The following is a 21,415-nucleotide window of genomic DNA, read 5'->3' on the forward strand; positions in this document are numbered from 1 at the left end:
CTTCCAAGTCCTGCGAATGCCACAGGATAGTTGATTCTAAGATGTGATCTAAGATTAGTGGTATTTCCTCAAGAAACTGATATTTTCTGCTACAAATACGGTATATTGCCTCATCCAATATTTCACAGACCTTGAAAATCTGTGCAACGGCAAAATCCAGCCAATTGTCCTGTAGTTTTACATTCAAGGAACTTCCTCAGGACTCAGTGTCTAACTCAGTGTTTCCCAACCTCTGTGCTGCAGTACACTAGTGTGCCATTATTAAATTATCAGCCCAGGTCTGCTGTCCAAAGCAAACAGACCTGGGGGCTACAGGCTGGAGCCCTGCATTTAAGCCTGAGCGGGTTTTGACTCATTTATGCCTCAGGGCCGGGCTAGGGCCTTTCTACAGGCAGTTTCACAATTTCTCAGAGGGGAAGGACTAGACACTGAGCAGCATAATGCTTAGGTCAGACCAGTTTGTTTTTTGTTCAGGTCATTAAACTGGCAAAACACATTGTGACAGTTCATGGATGACTGCGGCTTGCTATGCTGCATATACCGCTCCACAGCATATGATGCAGATGTCAAAAGACTAAAGCACTTGATCTGGCTAAAGGAAGCAGTTAAAATGTATTTGTTGACATATTTGTTTCTTAAAGTTAAATCCTAACTGTTTTTTCGCCATGTTTTCACTTTATTACAGGCTGCCAGAAAGAATCAGTCTCTACTGTTGTTGCTGTTCCTTTTTGATCCTTCTTCTCCTGGAGTTCTATTTATAGTGTTATTAAAGTTAAATCGTGTCTGTTCATTATATCAGAGACAGTTATACACAACCAATTAAGATATTTTTCACTCAATTATGTACGTCTCTGTTTGATATTAGGATGACAAACGGTTTACAAGGTACTTTTGTTTTTTTGCTGGTCTGCCTCAGTGGTCTAACAGCGCTCATCCGTGTCAAAATGACTGAGATGGCCAATCAAATCAAAGCAGGCGGGTTTACCGTTCACTGATGCAGAGCACGTATTCCACCAGTTTAGCGTTGAAGAGAGCGAGGTGAGATGAAGTTGCTAATCATTTCAGCCAACTGTTTTACAATAGAAATGTTAAATGACCTACATCTATATCTAGAGATGTAAACTCTTCGATTTTTTTCAAATATGGCCATTTTGAGGGATGAAAGTTGCATGTGTTCTGTAACAAAGGGGGCAGCGCGATCTCAGAGAAAGCATCAATGAAAGCAGCGCATATTGTGTAATGTGAAGACATTATGAATTTGAGCAGGTTTGGCATACATAAATTATAAGGCCGTGTGTCCACCTAAGCGTTTTTTCCAGCTGCTAGCGTACTTTTTCAATTGTTTTCAATGGGAGCGCCGCGTTTTTAAACGCCAGGAGCATAACGAGGTGCTGAGCGTGTTTTTTACGCTCAAGCGCTGAGAGCTGGGCGTTTTTTACTGGTCGCCTCGAGTTGAAGAATGTTCAACTTTGAGTAAAACGCTGCGCTCATCACTGTCACTTTTTAACCAGCCGTCCAATCAGAGTGCAGGAGGGGCGGGACAAATACTACACCGGCCAACTGTCACAACATTCTTGCTGTACAACGACATTAACAAGCAGAGAATGGAATAAAATTGATGAGAAATTAATATTGCTGGTCTCCGAAAATACATAGCAAGTAATTTCACATTGTGTCAACATTTTAAGAAACAAATTACCTGCAAAATCAGTTATAAGTAACAGTGCCGCGGATATTCCGTATCATAGCAACAAGCGTCTCAACGGAAAAAAACGCTGCGCAGAAGCGCTCACAGACGGGCATTTTAAGCAGAGCGCCTAGCGTTTTCAGCTGGCTAAAAATGCTCTGGTGGACACACGGCCTAAAGGTCCTAGAAAGGCCATGCAGAGCGGCCGGGATTTACAGCTTTGCACCTCCACACATCGGCCTGAGAGCATTCGCGATCAGATGTCGACCTCTTGACATTTTCCCAATTAGCAAACGCTCTCCGAGCTACATCCTAGCGATGGAACTTTGTACATCTGCTGTCCATATCTATCTTTGCCTTTCTTTCTTATAATATTTCTTTCTTTCTTCAAATATATCTTTCTTTCTTTCTTTTTTCTAATTGTAGAACATTGATTATATGTTCTTAGCTATAACTTAATCACATTTACCTCACAGGTATCCTTAGTTATGTCTCAGTATCAGCCCCGAATGTGTACGATAGTTGATCGTCTGAAACTACATACAGTTCTCCAGTAAAGTATTAATGTCATTCATAACTGATTATGTGTCCATCGTTCATCATGGTGTCAGAAGATGGTTCGTGGAAAGGAGAAAGGCCTTTAAAGAAAGTCAAGTTTCATCAAAAACACTTGAAAGGAGAAAGTTTCGCTTACCTTGTTAGAAATGGCAGAAGGCTTCCGAAGACCTGAACCATTAGTGTTTGATGGCAACATTTCTGAAGCTTTGTTCACGAAAATAAAAAATGGAGTGGAATTAAACTTATCGAAGAACACCAGGCTCATAGCCTATGGAGGTGAGGAGATACCCTCAGCAGGCTTTACTACTTTCACCTGCCACTCGTCAGAAAGAGCATATAACCTCTCATTCTACGTGGTAAAAAGAAATGTACAACCATTGATAGGTCTACCAGAATGTTTACAAATGAAACTGTCTGTTTTGTTCAATAAAGAAATTCATCACAAAAGATGAAGTTTCAAGCTTTGCATGCCAAATTTATTCTGAATATCCAGACCTTTTCAAGGACGAGATTAGAAAACTTCTAGTAACATATTCAATGAAACTGGAGACCAACAGTTGTAAAACCTGTACGCAAAATCCCAGCAGCCATGCAGGGTAGGGTTGAAGCAGAATTACAAAGAATGGTCCATATGGGAGTTCTTTGTCTCAGAGCCCACTGAACGGGTATCATCGATGGTGGCAACCCACAAGAAGAGACCTGGGCCGGCTAAACGAACGGCGTCAGAGCACAGTTTGGAGCGATCACACTAGTCAAACGAACCGGGCTTTGAGGTCAAACGTGCTCAGGCATGGTTCAGAGCGCCTAAAATCAATAGCTGTCTATCTTTACTGTTTATGCAAACAACCTGAATCTCAGACAGTAAAAATGATAACAATTAAACTGCTAATTTTTCACATTTCTCATATTATGAGAGCATACACAGTACACTTCATCATTTCATCAAAGAACCCTGAGAGTTTCTGTTCAATCAATCTTTAGGAAGAGAGAAAGAGGGAGAAGGTGAATAATGGAAAATGTGAGAGAAAGGCAAAATAAGAGGAGGTTGGGTACACTTCTGAAGTTGGAGTTGGATGTAGGCTTTTCAGTGTTGAATTCAACAAATCCAGGTGGGTTGCTGCTCATGTAAGACTTGATCCAGTTCTGGTACTGAGAGACTCTGGAGTACACAACGGGATATTTGGGTTGAGCACATCCTTTACCAAAACTCACAATGCCGGATTGAATCCACAGAGAGTCTTTCTTACTGACCATTGGACCTCCAGAGTCTCCCTGTATTCACAAACATTCAGCATTTATATATCTGACCATATATAGTGAACAACTGTTATAGACATAAGTATAGTTAAGACATGTTGATAACATTTAGAGACTGTCTTAAGAACTAGTTTGACTTAAGGCAAGCTCACACTACACGACTTTTAGCTGGATTTTGCTGTCGCAGACAGATTTCCAAGTTCTGTGACATAAAGCCCGGATCGACAAATTGGTTCTCATTGTGTTAGCCAATGCTTGTTCAGTATGAGCAGGTCAGTGATGTGATCTGAGGATTTTTCTTTTTTGTCTTTTTTCCTGCACATATGACTTTCACAACGAGCATGAGCATCTCTCTAAATTCTCACACGAATTAATATGAGAAAACATTTTTTCATTATCTTGTAGATCTTGTAGTTTGTGCATCTTGTCAGTGTTGTGTTGTGTAGTATGATGCTGCTAATACAAGATGAGAAAGAAAACTTTATGTTGTGTGAGCACCTTGGCGAGTGTATAGTAGTCCTGTAGTGTGAGCTTGCCCTATATCTAGCAAGTGGTAATCAGCCTTACTTTTTGTATTCAAATTAGACCTATGTTTTTAAGTAAATTACTTCACAGAAAAGTTATGAACAGTCTTGCAGAAAAATATTAGTAGTTTATGCAACCGGCCACAGGTGTAGTATGAAAAGCAGTCATACGAGTTCATGATCGGTGAAGTAAACACTTTGCTTACATAACAACTAGGTTGGCAGTGTAAAGTTTGCAGGTGACCAAAATTGGTAGTGTTTTGTAAATTAATTTGGATTAAAAAGTGCTAAAATGAAAAACTGGTGTCTCACCTGACATGAACCTTTTCCTCCCTGATTTAACAATCCAGCACAAATCATATTGCTTGTGATGCTTATGTTGATCCCTTCATAAGCATTATCACAGTCAGTGTTGTTCACAATGGGTATCATCACCTCCTGCAGTGTATCAGGAATCTGGCCTGTGACAGATCAGAGGACACATTTTATGGCTTTGAAAAAGATTTCTAGGTAAATTGTTGAGGTTTACACACTGTAAAACCTGATAAGTTACAGTAACTCAAACCATTTGAGGACACAGTTTGCCTTAAACCATTAAAGTTTTAAAGGTGCCATCGAATGAAAAATTGAATTTACCTTGGCATAGTTGAATAACAAGGGTTCAGTACATGGAAATGACATACAGTGAGTCTCAAACTCCATTGTTTCCTCCTTATATAAATCTCATTTGTTTAAAAGACCTCCGAAGAACAGGTGAATCTCAACATAACACCGACTGTTACGTAACAGTCGGGATCATTAATATGTACGCCCCCAATATTTGCATATGCCAGCCCATGTTCAAGGCATTACACAAGGGCAGCCCATATTAACATCTGGATCTGCACAGCTGAATCATCAGACTAGGTAAGCAAGCAAGAACAATAGTGAAAAATGGCAGATGGAGCAATAATAACTGACATGATCCATGATAACATGATATTTGTAAATTGTCTTTCTAAATGTTTCGTTAGCATGTTGCTAATGTACTGTTAAATGTGGTTAAAGTTACCATTGTTTCTTACTGTATTCACAGAGACAAGACTGTCGTTATTTTCATTTTTAAACACTTGCAGTCTGTATAATTCATAAACACAACTTCATTCTTTATAAATCTCTCCAACAGTGTAGCATTAGCCACTAGCCACGGAGGACAGCCTCAAACTCATTCAGAATCAAATGTAAACAATCCAAATAAACACTGTACTTACACGATTAGACATGCTGCATGACGAGCACTTTGTAAAGATCCATTTTGAGGGTTATATTAGCTGTGTGAACTTTGTTTATGCAACGTATTATAGAGTCGGGAACTCAGGGGCGGGGAGCACGAGAATTTAAAGGGGAAGCATGCTGAATCGGCGCATATTTAATGATGTCCCAAAATAGGCAGTTAAAAAAAATTAATTTAAAAAAATCTATGCAGTATTTTGAGCTGAAACTTTACAGACACATTCAGGGTGTTACTCCCCTCGAGTTGAATCAAAGGCTCAGGTCGTTCTTGATTTTAAAAGACATTTATTCGGACACGAGTCTTCAACATGTCTTGTTCATTCTACTCTTGCAGCCCTTTAAAGTCCCAACAATGCCATCAGAACTACGAAAGGAAATACGTAAAACTTAAATTAACCCTCTAAAAGTGGTGTTTTACACATAATAATAAACGAAAAATACATACAAAACAAATAAATAAAGTGCACATTCAACACGTAAGAAAATACACTTAATTGACTAATTATATATTAACATACGGTCACATAACACACGTTCACATACAGCAAAGCAATTAACACGATAAAACACATACCTCATTGGCCTCTCTAACTCAAGAGGAATAAACTTGGAGGGTTACAGTTTCTTCTTCTTAAACAAAAAGACAATATAACTTCTTAGCACTTCTTGCAAGCGTAACTCTTGCAGACACGTCATGAGTGCAGCACCTCGTGTGGCTCTTCATGTAGTGCACCGCAAAAAATATGCTGATAGCAGCAATTAAATAATTCCCTAGCGGAACAAAAAGGAAATAGGTTCCCCACCTTTTCTATTGTTTTTAGCTGAATAATATGAAATGAATTGACATGTATTAACAAAAATTATATTGCTTTTTTATTCTAATAATTATTCTGAAGATTTTAACTATTTATTGACCTTTTAACTATGAAGCGCATATTATGAACTGAAATATATGAGAGTTGCCTCTGACGGCAGCTACACAGGGGACACCTTAGACTTATATTACATCTTGTGAAAAAGCATTCTAGGGCACCTTTAAAAATAATGCATATGAGTTTACAATACTCATATTTATTAAGTTAAAGTCACTTATGTTTTTGTGTTGGTTTAGTCAATCATTAAACTCAACTTAAAGATTTTATTCCACACATTCAGTTTGAGTTCAGGTAACAAATCTAAATAAATCTTAACAACTATATAGCTATTTCAGTGGTTTGAGGAAACCAGTAGCCTTAAATGGTTTAAGTTCATCAAACTCAAGGTAATAAAGGTACGTAAGACTAAGCAAAACTAACATTGGTGCAAAGCAATGATGACACAATTGTTTGTATCTGGTTAATTGCCAAGCGAATGTTTCCTCACCTCCATATTGTAGCCTGCCCCATCCAGTGACCCAACTCTCTGTACCTGCAGAAAATACACTTCCAGCCGCCGCCAGACAGACCGGCTTAATGTAATCAGAGAAATTCACAGAAGAGGAGAGCTGGATCAGCGCTATGTCACTGTCAAAAGTAGAACTGTTATAGTTAGGATGTCTGATGATTCGACTCGCTGTCCTGGATGTCTCTTTAGGGTTTGAGCCGGATTGGTTCAGACGCCCGAAGTACATCAGTGTGTCAGACACACCAAAACTGTTAACAGAGAAAGTCTGCTTTAATCGCACTTATCAATCTACAAATGTATCTTGAGCTTTATTTAACTTCATACTTCTGAAAGCAGTGAGCTGCAGATAAAATCCAGTCTTTAGTGATCAGAGTCCCGCCGCAGTTATGGCCAAATCCGATGGCATGAATGCTGACTTGCCACGGCCAAGACCCTGCCGTCGCATTCTTGCCTCCAACAATCCTGTCACTGAGAGGGGCTCGACCACACACTGATGAGAGAAAGAAGATATGAGATTTCCCAGCTAACATGCCTCACAGACATGCCTCACTTTCTGTGTGAAACAAGATATGACAACTTACCATCTAACTGGCTGAGGGAACCTGTGTGTTCAGACAAAGACAAAGTAAGTAGACAATCATGCAGGCAGGGTTGATGAACTGGTTTCTGTCACCCACAATCACTGTTTCACCTTTACATGAGCACTGGCACATGAAGAAAGAAAGTTAAAAATGTAGCTATATTTAAACAACTTGCATAATCTGTATGTATTGAGAGTTACTGAATATAAAATAGTGTGCGTTTTTCAAACAATGTGCGAGTAGTTTGATCAAGTATTTTACAACATATTACAAATGTTACGTCCCGGTAGTTGCGTTTTCTCTTTCTCTCCCTCACTCTGTCTTTTTTCTTAGGAATGTTTTTGCAGCTAATATAATAATATTTAATAACAGTAGTCATAATAAGCATATTTCCAGTACGTGCCTCATAGTATTGTCAACTCCTTCCATCAGACTCCTTGGTAATCCTCAGCAAACTTTGATATTCAGTTGGACCTGTAAAGGAGGGTGGTTGTTCTTACTCCTTTAATTCGAAAAAATCCTCTCTATCACCTTTAATTCTTTTTGAGTCGGACATGCTACTTCGGCTGTGCGTCTTGCGTCATCAACCCGGAGCTAAATTTCGATTCAGTTCAATTAGTGAGCCGACTTGACCGGTTACTTCCTGAGAACCAGCTCAAAAGGACAATTCGTTCAAGAATCAAACATCACTGCTACCTACAACTTTTTTTGTTACTAAAGTCTTTGGTGTGTTATTTGTAGAAGCTACTTAGAGTTCTTCCTTTAATTATAGTCGTATCTTGATCTGCCTTGTTCCTAAAGAATTCTTTCCTCCTCTCTTGATCTTGCCTTGTCCTCTCTGTTCTCCTCCAGTCTTGCTCTGCCAGTCTATTACTGCTACCTGCTGTCATTGTGCCTCATCCCTGCCTGCTGTTTGGACTAGCTTCACCTCCTCGCCATATCTTGAGTTATCTGCTGTTTTGTTAATAAACCCAGTGAACACTCATTCTGCATGTTGAGTCCTCCCTCACAGATCCAGGGTTAAATGTTGAACTTGAGTTAGTCTGGGTTTGTTTTTGTTCTTTTCTTTCCTTTGGTACCACTTTCATCCTTTTTCCTCCTGTGGGCTTATTATTTTGTGGTATTGCATACATAAATTTGTATAGCCTATATATTTTTTTCCTTTTATTATTAGTATTGTTATATCTTGTTTTCATTAATTGTAAAAAAAAAAAAAAAAAAAAAAAAAAAAAAAAAAAAAAACTTCCTTTACTGGCACTTTTGTATAGCATATTGTCTCTTGCCACCATCATTACTGCACATATGATCACAATCTCAATGTTACCTCTTCTAACCCTAGACCAAAATTAGGAAGTTGTATTACAGTATATGTACAGTATTTATCAGTATTTTACAGTTTATTATAAGTATTTTGCTTCATAAAAGTTTAGACACTATTCATTTTTTTTTTTATTATTATTACTGTTATTTTTCACATTTTAGAATAATTTTAAAGTCATCAAATCTATATCTAAAATAATACTATGGGGTTTATGTAGTGACCAAAATATTAAAAACAAAACTATCTTTTAGCTTCTTCAAAGTCACTCAACTGCATATGATTCTTGAGATCCTGGAATGTACATTAATTAAACCCATCCATTAAAATATATAAATTATGCATTGTGTAAAAAATTCATACAAATGCAGAACTTGTGTTCATCTAGAACTAATTTCAAGCATTTAACCAAAGTCTTCGGGTCCAAAGGGTTTTTATAATCATAAGAAACATAAATTGTCAAGTGTGTTTACAGAGTCAGGAATTCAATGTTTTGTCAGTTAATAAAATATTGAAACAAACGTTGTTAAATGTACATCTTTGTTATGTTACACTTTTGTAAGATCTTACCTGCTATGTAGAGAAGTATGATTCCAGCAACACTCAAAGCGGTGTTAAACTTCATAATTATTATTTTATCTGTGATCTGACTGCTGTTTCCTCGACTGTCAGCTTTCTAATGGAAAGAAAAGCGAGTACCACTGCATTTATCAAGAGTCCTCTGCTCCACCCCACTGCTACGCTCATCTCTGACTCATAGTTTGTCCAAAAAACAAACAAACAAACAAACAAAAAAGCTTAATGCTTGAAGTAGTAAAACTGACTAATATGACATCTACTAGGGGTGTAACAGTGCATGTATTCATCCCGAACCACTGAATTAAAAGATGCACAGAGATCACAGTGAAATCCTGAAGAGAAACAGTTTTGTTGTGTCGATGACAAATAATGTGAGTACATCTTCAGCATTTTAATTTTAGTGTGCTTTTATGAAGAGCAGATTATTATTTATAACCTACATAATTCACTCGATATAGTGTGACTTCTGGAAACTGTTTTTACCCGTTGTGTGACTGTCAGTGAGCATCCACTTCCTAATTCCTATTACATTCTTCAAATGTTATCAAAGGATCATAACTACATGTTCACATAACTACACACTGTTAAGACTCTGCACACCCACGGGCCTGATAACCTGAACCCTTTTAACACAAGAATCTTTAAAATGATTGATAGTTCTGGAATGTGACAAACAGTTAGTTTATGAGACGGGACGAGACACGACTGGATTCATGAGAATTTTGCATAGTATTTTTTTTAAAAATCCTCAATAACAAAATTCCTGTCTGGAAAAAATAGTCTGCAGGTGCATTTTGTCACAGTCACATGGATTTTCAGTTTGTTTGTTTTTGTTTTTATCTGTCACGTGTTACTTTGTTAGTCTCCCGCCACTAATTACATTCATCACAGCTGTTCGTCATTTGAGTTAATCAATCAGTGTATTTAAGTTCCTGTTTCTGTTCTGTATTTAAACAATATATTTAGTTACTACTTGTACACTATGGTCACTATTGTTCAAATGCACTACACTATTGTTCAAATGCACTATAAGTGGTATCTTTACATTTTCTAAATACGGAGATAGTATATTAAAAGCACATTTTAGTTCATATTTCATGGTGTCTCAAAATAGCACAGTTGAGTACACTTTGCCGAGTTCAGACTGCACGATTTTAGCCCCGATTTTGGCTCGCCGAGAGGTTTTGAGAAATCGCCAAAAAATGCTCGAAATCACAGGCAAATCAGTGCTCGTTCACGCGTGTGACAATCACGCAGTGTGAATGAGCAAAGACGCCATCTGAGAGAATCGCCGATGCCCGTGAGATATTTGGCATGCTAAATATCTGGACCTGTCGGCGATTCAAAATCCTGCAGTGTGAAAAGTGTTCTGACTGAAAACTACATCGGCGATGACCGACAGCCAATGAGAGAACAAGATCCAGAGCAGCGGTGAGTTCGGGGAGGAGTTATAGCACATTGAAAAGTTATGTATTTACCTCCAACTCTCGTTGCAGAACACAATCCACAGTCTCCCCAACCATTTCCTCCTCCATATTCTTCTTTTCTTTTTTTGTATTTGCTGCAAATCAGCGCATAGGCAACTCGTATTGCAAGCTTCTTGCGGGCTACCATTTTTAATAATAATAATAATAGAGCACTTTAAGTACATTATAGAAATGTAATTTTTTTTTTCATCTGGGATATGCAGGGTGCGAACTAGGGAGCTAAGGGGAGCTCGGATCCACTTAATAAGACCCCTGAAAACATGATTTGTGAAATTTTGTGGAGTCTCAAAAAATATTGACAATGTGTTATTTTGACGTGCAATTTCAGTTTGGTGTAATGTGATTGTGAATTATTATGTGTAAAATTGCAAAAATATCATTAATTCATGCATGACGGCGATTTAAACCTAATTCACTTTAATAAAAATAACTATACATGCAACTACTTGTCATGAGCATCAAGGTGTGGGGGCGCTGCGGTGCAAATTCCACTCATGTTTAGTACATCTTAACTCAAAGATTCATAGAAAAAAATATAAACATTGAAGGCCGTTGATCTGCACGTGAATCCTTGAAATCCATTCTGCAGTAAGCATGATATAGCATCATATAGCCACCATTGCAAAAAGACCCCTCTTGCTCCTTTCTCCTGTTAAACTTGTCTGATAAAATGTTTTTTTTTTTTTTTTTGACATTGTAGAGCTGATGCAGGGCACAGATGCAGAGTCCATTCACAACAGATTAAGACAGTGGGATTAGATGATGAGTTTTTGGGGAAACACCTCATCAGCATGGCCACAGATGGGGCTGCAGTTCTCACTGGCAAAACCACTGGAGTCATTGCAAGGCTTAAGCGTGACTTTCCAAACATCCAGTCCATACATTGCTTGGCCCATTGCCTTGAATTGACTGTTCCTGTCCTAGTGAAAAAAATTATGCTAAGTATACTTGCAGCAAGACTAATTATTAGTATATTTAAGTGTGTTATTGATTAGTCAACTTAAAGTGTGCTATTCTGAAACAACTAATTTTGTACTAAGTATATTTTAGTTGTAATTAAGTTGTATTAAAACTAGGGATGGGCAGATCGATATGAAGTATCGATATATCGATACTGACGTTGAGTATCGAAAGTATTGATACTCAAATAAAAATATCGATATTAAGGTGTGTTTTTTTTTACCAGTGATTTTGTTTAATCAACAATAAAATGGAAGCATACAATATGCATTGAATTGGACAAATAACCTATGTTAGCAAATAATTGTGCAGTAGAAGTATTTTCCTGCTCATCTGAACATGCAAATGTTGCAAGTCAGAACCAATCAATCACAGAAAGCATTCGATCACTGCCGACACTACATTCAAATGGCTGCATGCGTTTAATATTGTAAAAAAAAAACATTGATGCTTTTGGGAAAAGCTGCCCTGAACAATGCCTAACAGCAGACAGAACAACATGATATGTTTGAGTTATTTCACAACAAACAAAATGAAATGGTAGCCTACATAGTTTTAGCAATTACATTTATTTAAATTGAACATTTAAAGTTTGTATTGAATGTTCTGTTCTGTAACTACACTGTCAGAATACAAAGTTTGCATTTTATGGGTGCAACAGCCTGTCACTGGCAGTCCCTTATGAAACTGATCCATTACTACAGTGACCATAGTTCAGCTAAGCCTATAGTATTTGTAGATTTCCATGGTTACCACTACAAGTAAACATTTTAACCATGTGTAAACAAAAATATAATCTAATAAATTGCAATTAAGGCGTATTGAATGTTAAAATACCTTCTCAAATATAATGTTAAGTGGGTACTATTAACCATTTTACTCATAGTAATTCAATATTTCAAGGACTTAAATTATTAATAATTTAATAACTTAAATTCAGATTAGAGGTATCGTATCGGTATCGCTATCGCTATCAGCGATTTTGGACTTGAAACTATCGGAATCGTATTCGAAAACAAAATAAGTGGTATTGCCCATCCCTAATTAAAATACAACTTTAAATATATTTAGTGTACTTTTGTGTGCTAAATTGGAACAACTATACTTAGTACACTTTAAATATATGCCTGTGTAGGGACTAATTACATGCTTGATTAGTGATATTAAAGTGTATTTAATTTGTGTTATAAGTATACTTTATTTGTCTTATAAGTATACTTGTATTTGTGATTTAAGTACATTACAAAATAATTACGAGTGTCTTCCAGAAACACACAAGCAATATACACTGAATATATTATTTTACAGGTAATAGTATATACTGTATGCTCAGTACCTTTGGCTTATTCCAAATATTAAACATTACACACTTTGCAGTCAATAACAATACACTTTGTTATTACTTGTACTTTGTATAATATAGTCAACATGTACCAGTGGATCAAAAACTTCATCTGTCATCAATGCTGTCCTAAAACCTTCTTCTTATGACAACTTTGCTGAACTTTTTTGATCCACTTCAAATGTTGACTAGGTTGGAATTACATAATCTCACACAATGGACAGTTGTGCTACTATTTAAAAACAGTTTGAGGTCACATTTTCCCAAAGTTGAACTGCATTTGTTTTCAAGACCATTAAAATTAAATAAAATCGTAACAACTGTTCTCTAATGGACTGGACGACATATTTCATTGATAAATCCAATAGTTTTTGATTTAAACCTTAGATTCAGCAAAACTTACCATGTTTTCTCATTAAAGAAAAAAAAAATCAATATTGGACCATTTGGTGACCCTCTATACATGGCAAATACAAATTACACTAGTTGATATTCCATTTTCTGATGAGCTTCTCATTGTTTGTCTGATGGCACAATGATGACCGTCCAGAGACTCGTGAAGAACAGCATCTGTTGACAGAATATACCAAAGATATAAGACAGCATGTTCAACGTCTTTATTCCACGTTTACAATAGTCTGTCTAAATCCTACATTGAACCAATACTATTTTTGAATCAGTAAATGAGGATTAGCAGCTGGGAACTGTATCAGAATGGCATGCCGATATTGTTTTCGGTACATAGTCAAGCATAAAACACTTGGGTCCATGAATTAATATCGTAGGAGGAGGAAAAAAAAAAAAAAGTTTGTTAACTGGTAGACTACAACTCACCTCCCAATAGCAGCACTTTTCCCCGGTTCTTTCAGGATCGCGTAGGCCATTAGATTAGCCAGTTGTTGTCACCATCTGTCAGTCTGCGATATCACTTGATTGAACTGGTCAGAATCCCCAAGATTGAGCGATGTATTGCGCTTTCAGTGTTTTATTAAATAAATTATACATTGCGACAATATAATTCACCTGTAAGCCCCCGCTGACTGCGCGAGGGGGATTCAGACGAGGACCGTGTATGGAAGTAAATCAATGCCAAATGTTTTTGAAATAAAAAGCTTGTTGAATTGCACTAATTGAAAAAAAAAAACTGCATTACATTAGCTGTGCTTTCATTTAGCCATGCATTGTATTTTTAAGGCTTGCATTTTTATGGGCCCTGAAATTCCACTACATGGTCCGTATGGATTTAAGCTGTAATATATTATCAATTAAAAATATTTCCACACACAGTTTTCATTATTAAAAATTCAAGTACCCGTATATGACGCCTTTCCATGGCATTTCACCTTCCAAAATATTCATTCTGTTTAAAAATACAACCTATAAAATTCAACTAGCAATTTTCAGTCCATTTTATTTCGCTTTACAAATTCGCTTCCACAAATTCAGTGGTTCAAATTCGGCAGAAAATTCAACATTTCACATCCGGGAACTGCGGGAAAAGCAGTAGAGTGTCGATGCATGATATCCATCTGCTGTTAGTCGACTTCACCAGCAGGTGCCGCTAGCGGCTGTTTACAAAGTGTAAGTCATCATTCATTCATAACAGATTTACAGAAATACAGCAAGCGGTAAGTGAATGTCTGATGATTATCAGGGCCAGTAAAAATGCAGAAAAGCTGAAAAAGACACCAAAGCAAGGCAAGGCAATTTTATTTGTATAGCACATTTCATACACAATGGTAATTCAAAGTGCTTTACATAAAGAAGAAGAATAAAAATAGAACATAAGGAATAGAATTCACAGTAAAAAAGAGCTAGGAAGTTTCAGGGAGTTTTTTGTTGTTGTTGTTGTCCGTCAGAGTGGATCTAAACGGATCTTCCTCACACGTCAGGACCGCTGTCTAACTACTTGTTAAGGCACTTCAAACTGATAAACAAAGTTTCAATCTCCCCTTTTGCCAAGACACCTCAAACTGCGGCACACAGCCCTAATCCCTCTTCCGGAGATATCTTATCTATGCAGCGCAGTTCAAATTTCCCCTGACTGTAATCTAGAGATATCTTAATCATGCACCATGCACCACAGCACATGCACATCCCCATGGTTTGTTCAAATTTACCAAATTTTGACCTAATCACTTTCTTCGTATTTTTCCCAGCTCTTTCAACCAGACAGCAATATTTAAGATGCATTAAAAGTCAGGAATAACAAGACGATACATAAAAGATATAAAATACATTAAAAATGAAATAAAAACAGGAAAGGAATTAAAAGAATAAAAAGATAATACGTATAAAATAAAATGCAAACAGTTCGGGCATAGCACAGTGCTCAATCAGCAAATGCATAGATAAAAAGATGTGTTTTGAGTCCTGTGTGTCCTTACCAGACCTTATGTCACTTCTCTGAGATATGAAGGTATCCGAGATGAACTCTTGTATACGTTTTTCATTCCTGTCAATTGTCATGAACATTTCTTGCATCTCTTTTTTTTTTCTTCATCTGTGCATCCATATTCACAGGCACAGACTCCAACATAATACAGCCATAGGAGTCTTTCCGTTTCTTCTTATTTTCTGGAACAGTGCTTGTGTCCTCTGCAGGAGTACTGTTGAGCTTATTCAGCGTTTCATTTTGCTTGCAGTTATCAACTCTGCACTGAAGTTGATTTGTTAAAGAATCATGGCCACTTCCAACAATTTCATCTTCTATCACATCTTTTAAAGACTTTGGATATTCTAGGACCATCTTTCGTGCAATTTCATTAAGGTGCTTCTTTGATGGTTTTTTGCAAATGGCAAGGATTTCACCTGAAATTATGTGAATCATTTCCCTCCTTTCCCTGGCTGTTGGCCGCTCCTGACTGTCCAATTTCTTCCTCAAAACAGCTGGCAGCATGTTCCAAGGGATTTTAAAATTGTAGTGCCAGTCACTGCTCAGTCTTGTAGCAGAATATGTGCTGTCTCATGATTCCCTATTTTATTCAAGGCACTATTAAAGGTCCCGTTTTTTGTGGTTTTTTGAAGCTTTGATTGTGTTTATAGTGTGCAATATAACATGTGTTCATGTTTCGCGTGTAAAAAAACACAGTATTTTTCACATAATTTACTTATCTGTATACCGCTGTTTCCACTGTCATAAAAACGGGCTGATGACTTCCTTGTTCTTTGAAGTTCCTCCTTCAGAAATACGTAACGAGTTCTGATTGTGCCAGCGGTTCCTGTGTTGTGATTCGACAGCAGTTTAGCGCATCTTGCCCGGAAAGGTCACGCCTCTTACCATAACGTGGAGATACACGCGCTCAGTGTTATTGTAAACATGTCTTTAATTTTACCCTATCAATTTGAGCCGGAATCAGACCCGGTGATTGGACTGCGGGATGAAAATAACAGCGTTTCGACGACATGGCGACAAACACACTCTACAAACGCAACTCTTGTATATTCCTGTGGGCGGAGGTTAGTCAAAAAACTGTTTTAGTGACGTCATTAAAGAAGGAAGTAGAGGGATGTAGTCCAAACAGGCCGTTCGATGTAGGCGACTTCTGTTAAATAAAATATCTCGCTTGGCATTGAACTTTGAGCTTTAAAATTTTACAGATTTTATTTATACTCTAACAACAACATTACACACTAACTAAAGTTTGAAACATGGGATCACAAAGAACGGGACCTTTAAGTGTTATAAGTCTGGAAATGATTGCTTCTTCCTTTCTATTCCTCCTCTTTACCTTTACCAGCATTTGGATGTTATAAAGCTGTTCTTTCTTCTTTCACATGTCAGAACGCCGACTCTGTGCTGCATCTCAAAACTGGAAAACGCTGCCTTCAGAGGACACATTTCAAGGCAGAAAGACATCAAGGCATGTTATCTTCACTTCCTGTCTCCTGAGGCTCCTTCATCTGATGATTTCAGCATAGATCCTCTTATATCCCACAACCCTGTGCTTCCATTCAGTGACAGTTGAGCTAGAAAAAGAAAAATGGCATCTAGCGGTTGCAGTTTCTGGTCATTTTGTGTGTAAATGTACATTTTTGACCATTGTTTTCCACTTTTGATATAACAAAACCTTAAATGATAAAAACTATTGAGCCCAACCACATGAAAATAAAAGAGAAGTGAAGCTGAAGCAGCATTTGTCAGGTTCAAGCACTTTAAGGCTTTTAAGCACATAAAGAGGTGTTATATTTTATTAAACAAGCATGTAAGCACTTAGATGATCGATGGAAAAGAGCATTTACAGCCAACACAGGCAGTTTACCAGAGGAAATATATGTTTTTAAAGGGTTTTTGATAGTTATAGCGCCACCTTTTGCCCGATGTCTGCCACTTTTTTTGTGTGTGTTCCTTAGAGTGTGTCTATACATATGTGTGTCAAATCTGGTCAAATATCTGATTTTGTTTTGAAGTTATAGAGTTTATATATATGAAAGCATAAAAATGACCCATGAGTGACTCTGACTGGATTTTTTTCCACTTCCTTTCAAAATGTTGACATTTCAGTATTAGCATAGAGTTAACGAACTGTGATCGTGTGTTTCCTACGCTGGTTTCGTTCTGATGAGACTAAGGGTTTTGAAGATATTTGCAAAAGTTTTTTAAGTGCTAAATCACAACATTGTAGAAACTATAAGCTGAAGCCTAGCATGTTTGGTACGGTTGGACTCAAGGATTCAGAAGTCTAAGGATGTGACGCCTGTAAAATAAGTCTGTTAACCTCCGAGTTATAAGCATGTGAAAACTGAATTCTGGCTTGAATCTTCTCAGGCTACTTCAGGGCATCTTGTCTCTGACTCATAATGAGTTTCGCTCCCATCGGCCTCCTTTTCCTCGTCTAACAGCTGATCAAATTTCATTGGCTAATGGAGGCTGTTTCTCAAGATATGTCAATGTCCTCCTACACTTTCATGGCCACTTGGACCAGAAACTGCATGCTGAGTTTAAGGTTGATCGGACTAACAGTTGTACAGTTATAGCTGTTATCTCGGGGGTTTTCTGTGTTATATTGTCACCTAGTGGCCAATCGGTGAGATTTTTTACTGTGATCAAAGATTGAGCCTGAAGACATGTGATCCAAGTTTGGTGAAAATCTCTTATTCTGTTCACAAGTTATAGCCATTTAAGTTAAAGAGGATCTGCCAACTTTCAATGTTTTGGTGTCCAGTAGTGACTGTGAATAAACATTTACAGTTTTCTTCAATAACTTGTTATATTCAGAGCGCAGAAAATCTTTCTGGTTTGGTTCAGATCGGGTGAAAAACCTCGTACTGAAAATAGAGTTAAAGATCGTTAAAAAAGAAATGGCCAATGAGTGGCAGAAGCATTTGCTAATCAAAAATGATACAATTAAGATAAAATATCCAATTCATATTCTAATTTTCCTTAAATGTTTTACAAAAACAGGATTATTATTATCATTTTTATTTATATGGTGGTTTTTACAATCCAGATTGTTTGAAAGCAGCTTCACACTGATAATATGAACAAGTATTATAGGGCTACAATAACATTGTCCCTGTCACCAGCATATGTACTACAATTCCCAGCACTCCTCCTGTTCCACAGCTGCACAGGGAAGTTATCCACCTGGGGTGCGTTTCCCAAAGCGAACTATGGTCGCAAGTTCCGTCGTTACCAATAGAGTTCAATGGGACTTACGACCATGGTTCACCAACGATGCTTTCGGGAAACTCACCCCTGGTCAGCACTCATCCTCACAGCCTATATCAGCAGTCAGCATCCTCACCACAGCTGTCTGGTTTGATCAATGAGAAGGTCCACAGACCCGTTCAGCTCAGCTGAGAAATCTCACTGTTGTTCCTGATCTGTCTTCTGTCATCTGTTGATCCTGATCCTCTGCTGAAGCCATTATCTCCATGTCTGCTCTTGAACACTGCGTTAACTTCAGCTGAATCCATCAGCGTCATATTTCACTGACTCAAATCATTCTCATTAAGTTGTTTTGAATGAAAGAAATAAAGTCAAACTGATTGTAACATTACAGGGATGAAACTTCTCAGCGACATAAACATGTTAACATTACCTGTACTTTTCTATGAGAGAAAGTCAGTAGAGCGACATGTTTGGCAGAAATGAACAGCTACTAAATACAGCAGCAGATTTGACTGGTTTTCACTCACTAAAGTTGATCAATCTGTTGATGGAGCTTGAAGAGCGTCTGGAGACTCGCCGAGGTTTGTGTTCAATGCGCATGCGCTGGTTTGTGTCAAATCTTCCTGTTGTACATTTGTCAAAACTAATGTCTTAGTTGAGCTCTGAATGAGAAATATTTATAATTTACAATGTTTTGAAGAAAAGACTGAATCAAATAATGGTAAAGTGAATTTAAATAGAAATGATGAATTGGATGAGGTTCTGCTTGAAAAGCTTTTCCAGTGTGATTAATCTGCCTGTGCATGTAGACGCTTGTTTCATCATCATTTGATTTTAAAGCCTGTGTAGGTGTACGAGTCAAATAAAGTTTACTCTGCGAGGCTGTGCTTTCGACTATAAAAATAAAGAAAAAGAGTATAGTTTGAGCTTCAGATAATGAATCAACCGTCTGCATTCATAGACGGATTAACTCTATTGATAAAAGCTTTTCAAGCAGAACCTCATTAGTTAATTACTTTTTGAATTCACTTTACTGTTTTTACTTTACTACTTTACTTTTTTTCTCTGAAATACAAATATAATTTTCTCTCTTTAAGAACTCAACTCAGATATATTTGTTTTGCTGAAACTGTAACACTTTTCTTATAAATTGATTGTAACTGGATCATTATTGTGTTGTTGATCAGTGTGTTGATCTGAAGAGATCAAAAATAAACTTGTTGTTCACAAACTTGTTTGTCCAGACACAATTTTTAAATTATTAAAAGTAAAACATCTTTTGAACAGAATTTAAAATGATCATTTTACATGAAAAACAATGAGCATCCAACAAGTAGGTGCTGAAGTACAATTTACTAACAAAAACAGCAAAAGAAAACGACATCTTTACAGAAAAATAAACCCCAAAGGGCTCAGCGTCCATTAAACTGTCGAAGGAAAAGAAATGAGGTCTTTTAAGATGATATACTACATTCATGCAGGTGTTTCTTCTGAAGAACACAACGGATCATCAAGATTTGATACGCGTGATTTTCAGCATCAGAAATGAGCAAACTTTAATATGTTTGACATGTCATGGTTCCTGTGAATGTTCAGATGGTCGTGTTTGTGTCGTTCTGTGTGTTTTTGTGTCTTTTTTCACCTGGCTTTGTTTCTTGGACTGAATTTGAAGACGATGAGACGTCATCAGTGAGCAATGTCAGGTGTCTCATCATTGATGGAGATCGCTTTAGTGATTTCAGTCACATGTTTGACTGTCACAGGCCCACAGCTCAGAAGAAACTCTTCTCTATCCTGTCAATCCAGGTATGTCATGTCTTTGTCATGTTTGATGAGTTTGGGATGGCTAGTGAAAGCTCGTGTTGTTCAGTTGTGAAGATGAATGTTTGTGATGTGGCTCGTTTGTTTCCTCACAATCTTACAGGTGTTGCTCCTGTGAAAGTTTTCTTTTGTGCTAAAGTTATGTTGTGTGACACTTGTTTGATTGTGATTGTGCTTCTTCTAGCGGTTGTGTGTGTGTGTGTGTGTGTGTGTGTGTGTGTGTAATGTAGATTGGTGTGCTGCTCACTGGAGTTGTTGTGGTGTGTTGGATGATAGTAGCACTGCAGGAGCTTGTCAAAGTGGTTTTTCCATTCTATGATCTTGTCGAGAGGTTTGTGAATTCATACGTTTTTCCCTGCTGGACTTTCACTGGATGGTCCAGCTCCTCATTACCTACAACACCTGGTGTCCGCTTCAATCACAAAATTCCAAGATCTTCATATAATATTCTAAATACGGTTGAGGTAGAGCATTCTCCCATTTGTCTCTGAAACTATGGAATGGTCTTCCAAACATTCCAAATTTAGACACACTCAGTTTACAACCAGACTCAAGACTAATAATTTCAGTTACACACACGTTTGTTTTTGTGAATTGTTTTTGTGAAAGGTCAGAATCAGTCATGAGTCCAGCACATGGCCTAATAAAACATTTTACCTCATTTATTCGTTCCCCAGTTATTTTATCAAAAAGGAAAACCTTCTGCCTACTACATTTTCAACAACTTGAAATAATGAAAAGACAAGATTATTAAGCCACGAATGCCATGCTTTGTAGCTGAATCACACAAGCCCATATTTATAATTTCACATGTGAGGTGATATGCAGTCTTTTCCATTCCTGTCAAAGTGAATTTGTCCCCGTTTTTGTCAATCAAGCAAAATGTACTGGATTGGTTTCCCACAGCCCTTGGACATTGGCCACTAAAACACAGCTAAATAACTATGTAAATAACAAAATACTGTGAACTGGTTACCAATGTCCTGGTTAGCTGAATGAATCCAATTTACATGAAGTCAGCTTTGACTGGGA

General features: G+C 37.3%; 1 protein-coding gene across 1 annotated transcript; it reads right to left on the minus strand.

Moving 5' to 3' along the window:
* Positions 1–2,049: 2,049 nt before the first annotated feature.
* On the minus strand, positions 2,050–7,211 carry LOC125278812 (tryptase-like). Its single transcript, XM_048208145.1, has 4 exons — positions 7,006–7,211; positions 6,661–6,929; positions 4,339–4,487; positions 2,050–3,517 (listed from the first exon to the last, which is right to left on the minus strand). The coding sequence occupies exons 1-4, from the start codon at positions 7,209–7,211 to the stop codon at positions 3,212–3,214; spliced, it is 930 nt and encodes a 309-aa protein (XP_048064102.1). The 3' UTR covers positions 2,050–3,211.
* Between the last annotated feature and the right edge of the window lie 14,204 nt (positions 7,212–21,415).

Source organism: Megalobrama amblycephala, linkage group LG11 (genome assembly GCF_018812025.1).
Source record: "Megalobrama amblycephala isolate DHTTF-2021 linkage group LG11, ASM1881202v1, whole genome shotgun sequence".
Taxonomy (NCBI): Eukaryota; Metazoa; Chordata; class Actinopteri; order Cypriniformes; family Xenocyprididae; genus Megalobrama; species Megalobrama amblycephala.

What these genes read in the sequence shown, in the direction of transcription:
- LOC125278812 (XM_048208145.1), bottom strand. Translation starts at nt 7,211, where the DNA reads ATGTTAGCTGGGAAATCTCATATCTTCTTTCTCTCATCAGTGTGTGGT. An exon ending in GCAGCTCACTGCTTTCAGAA is followed by an intron (nt 6,930 to 7,005) that starts GTATGAAGTTAA and finishes CTCTGTTAACAG; the next exon opens with TTTTGGTGTGTCTGACACAC. An exon ending in GAGGAAAAGGTTCATGTCAG is followed by an intron (nt 3,518 to 4,338) that starts GTGAGACACCAG and finishes TTGTGAATACAG; the next exon opens with GGAGACTCTGGAGGTCCAAT.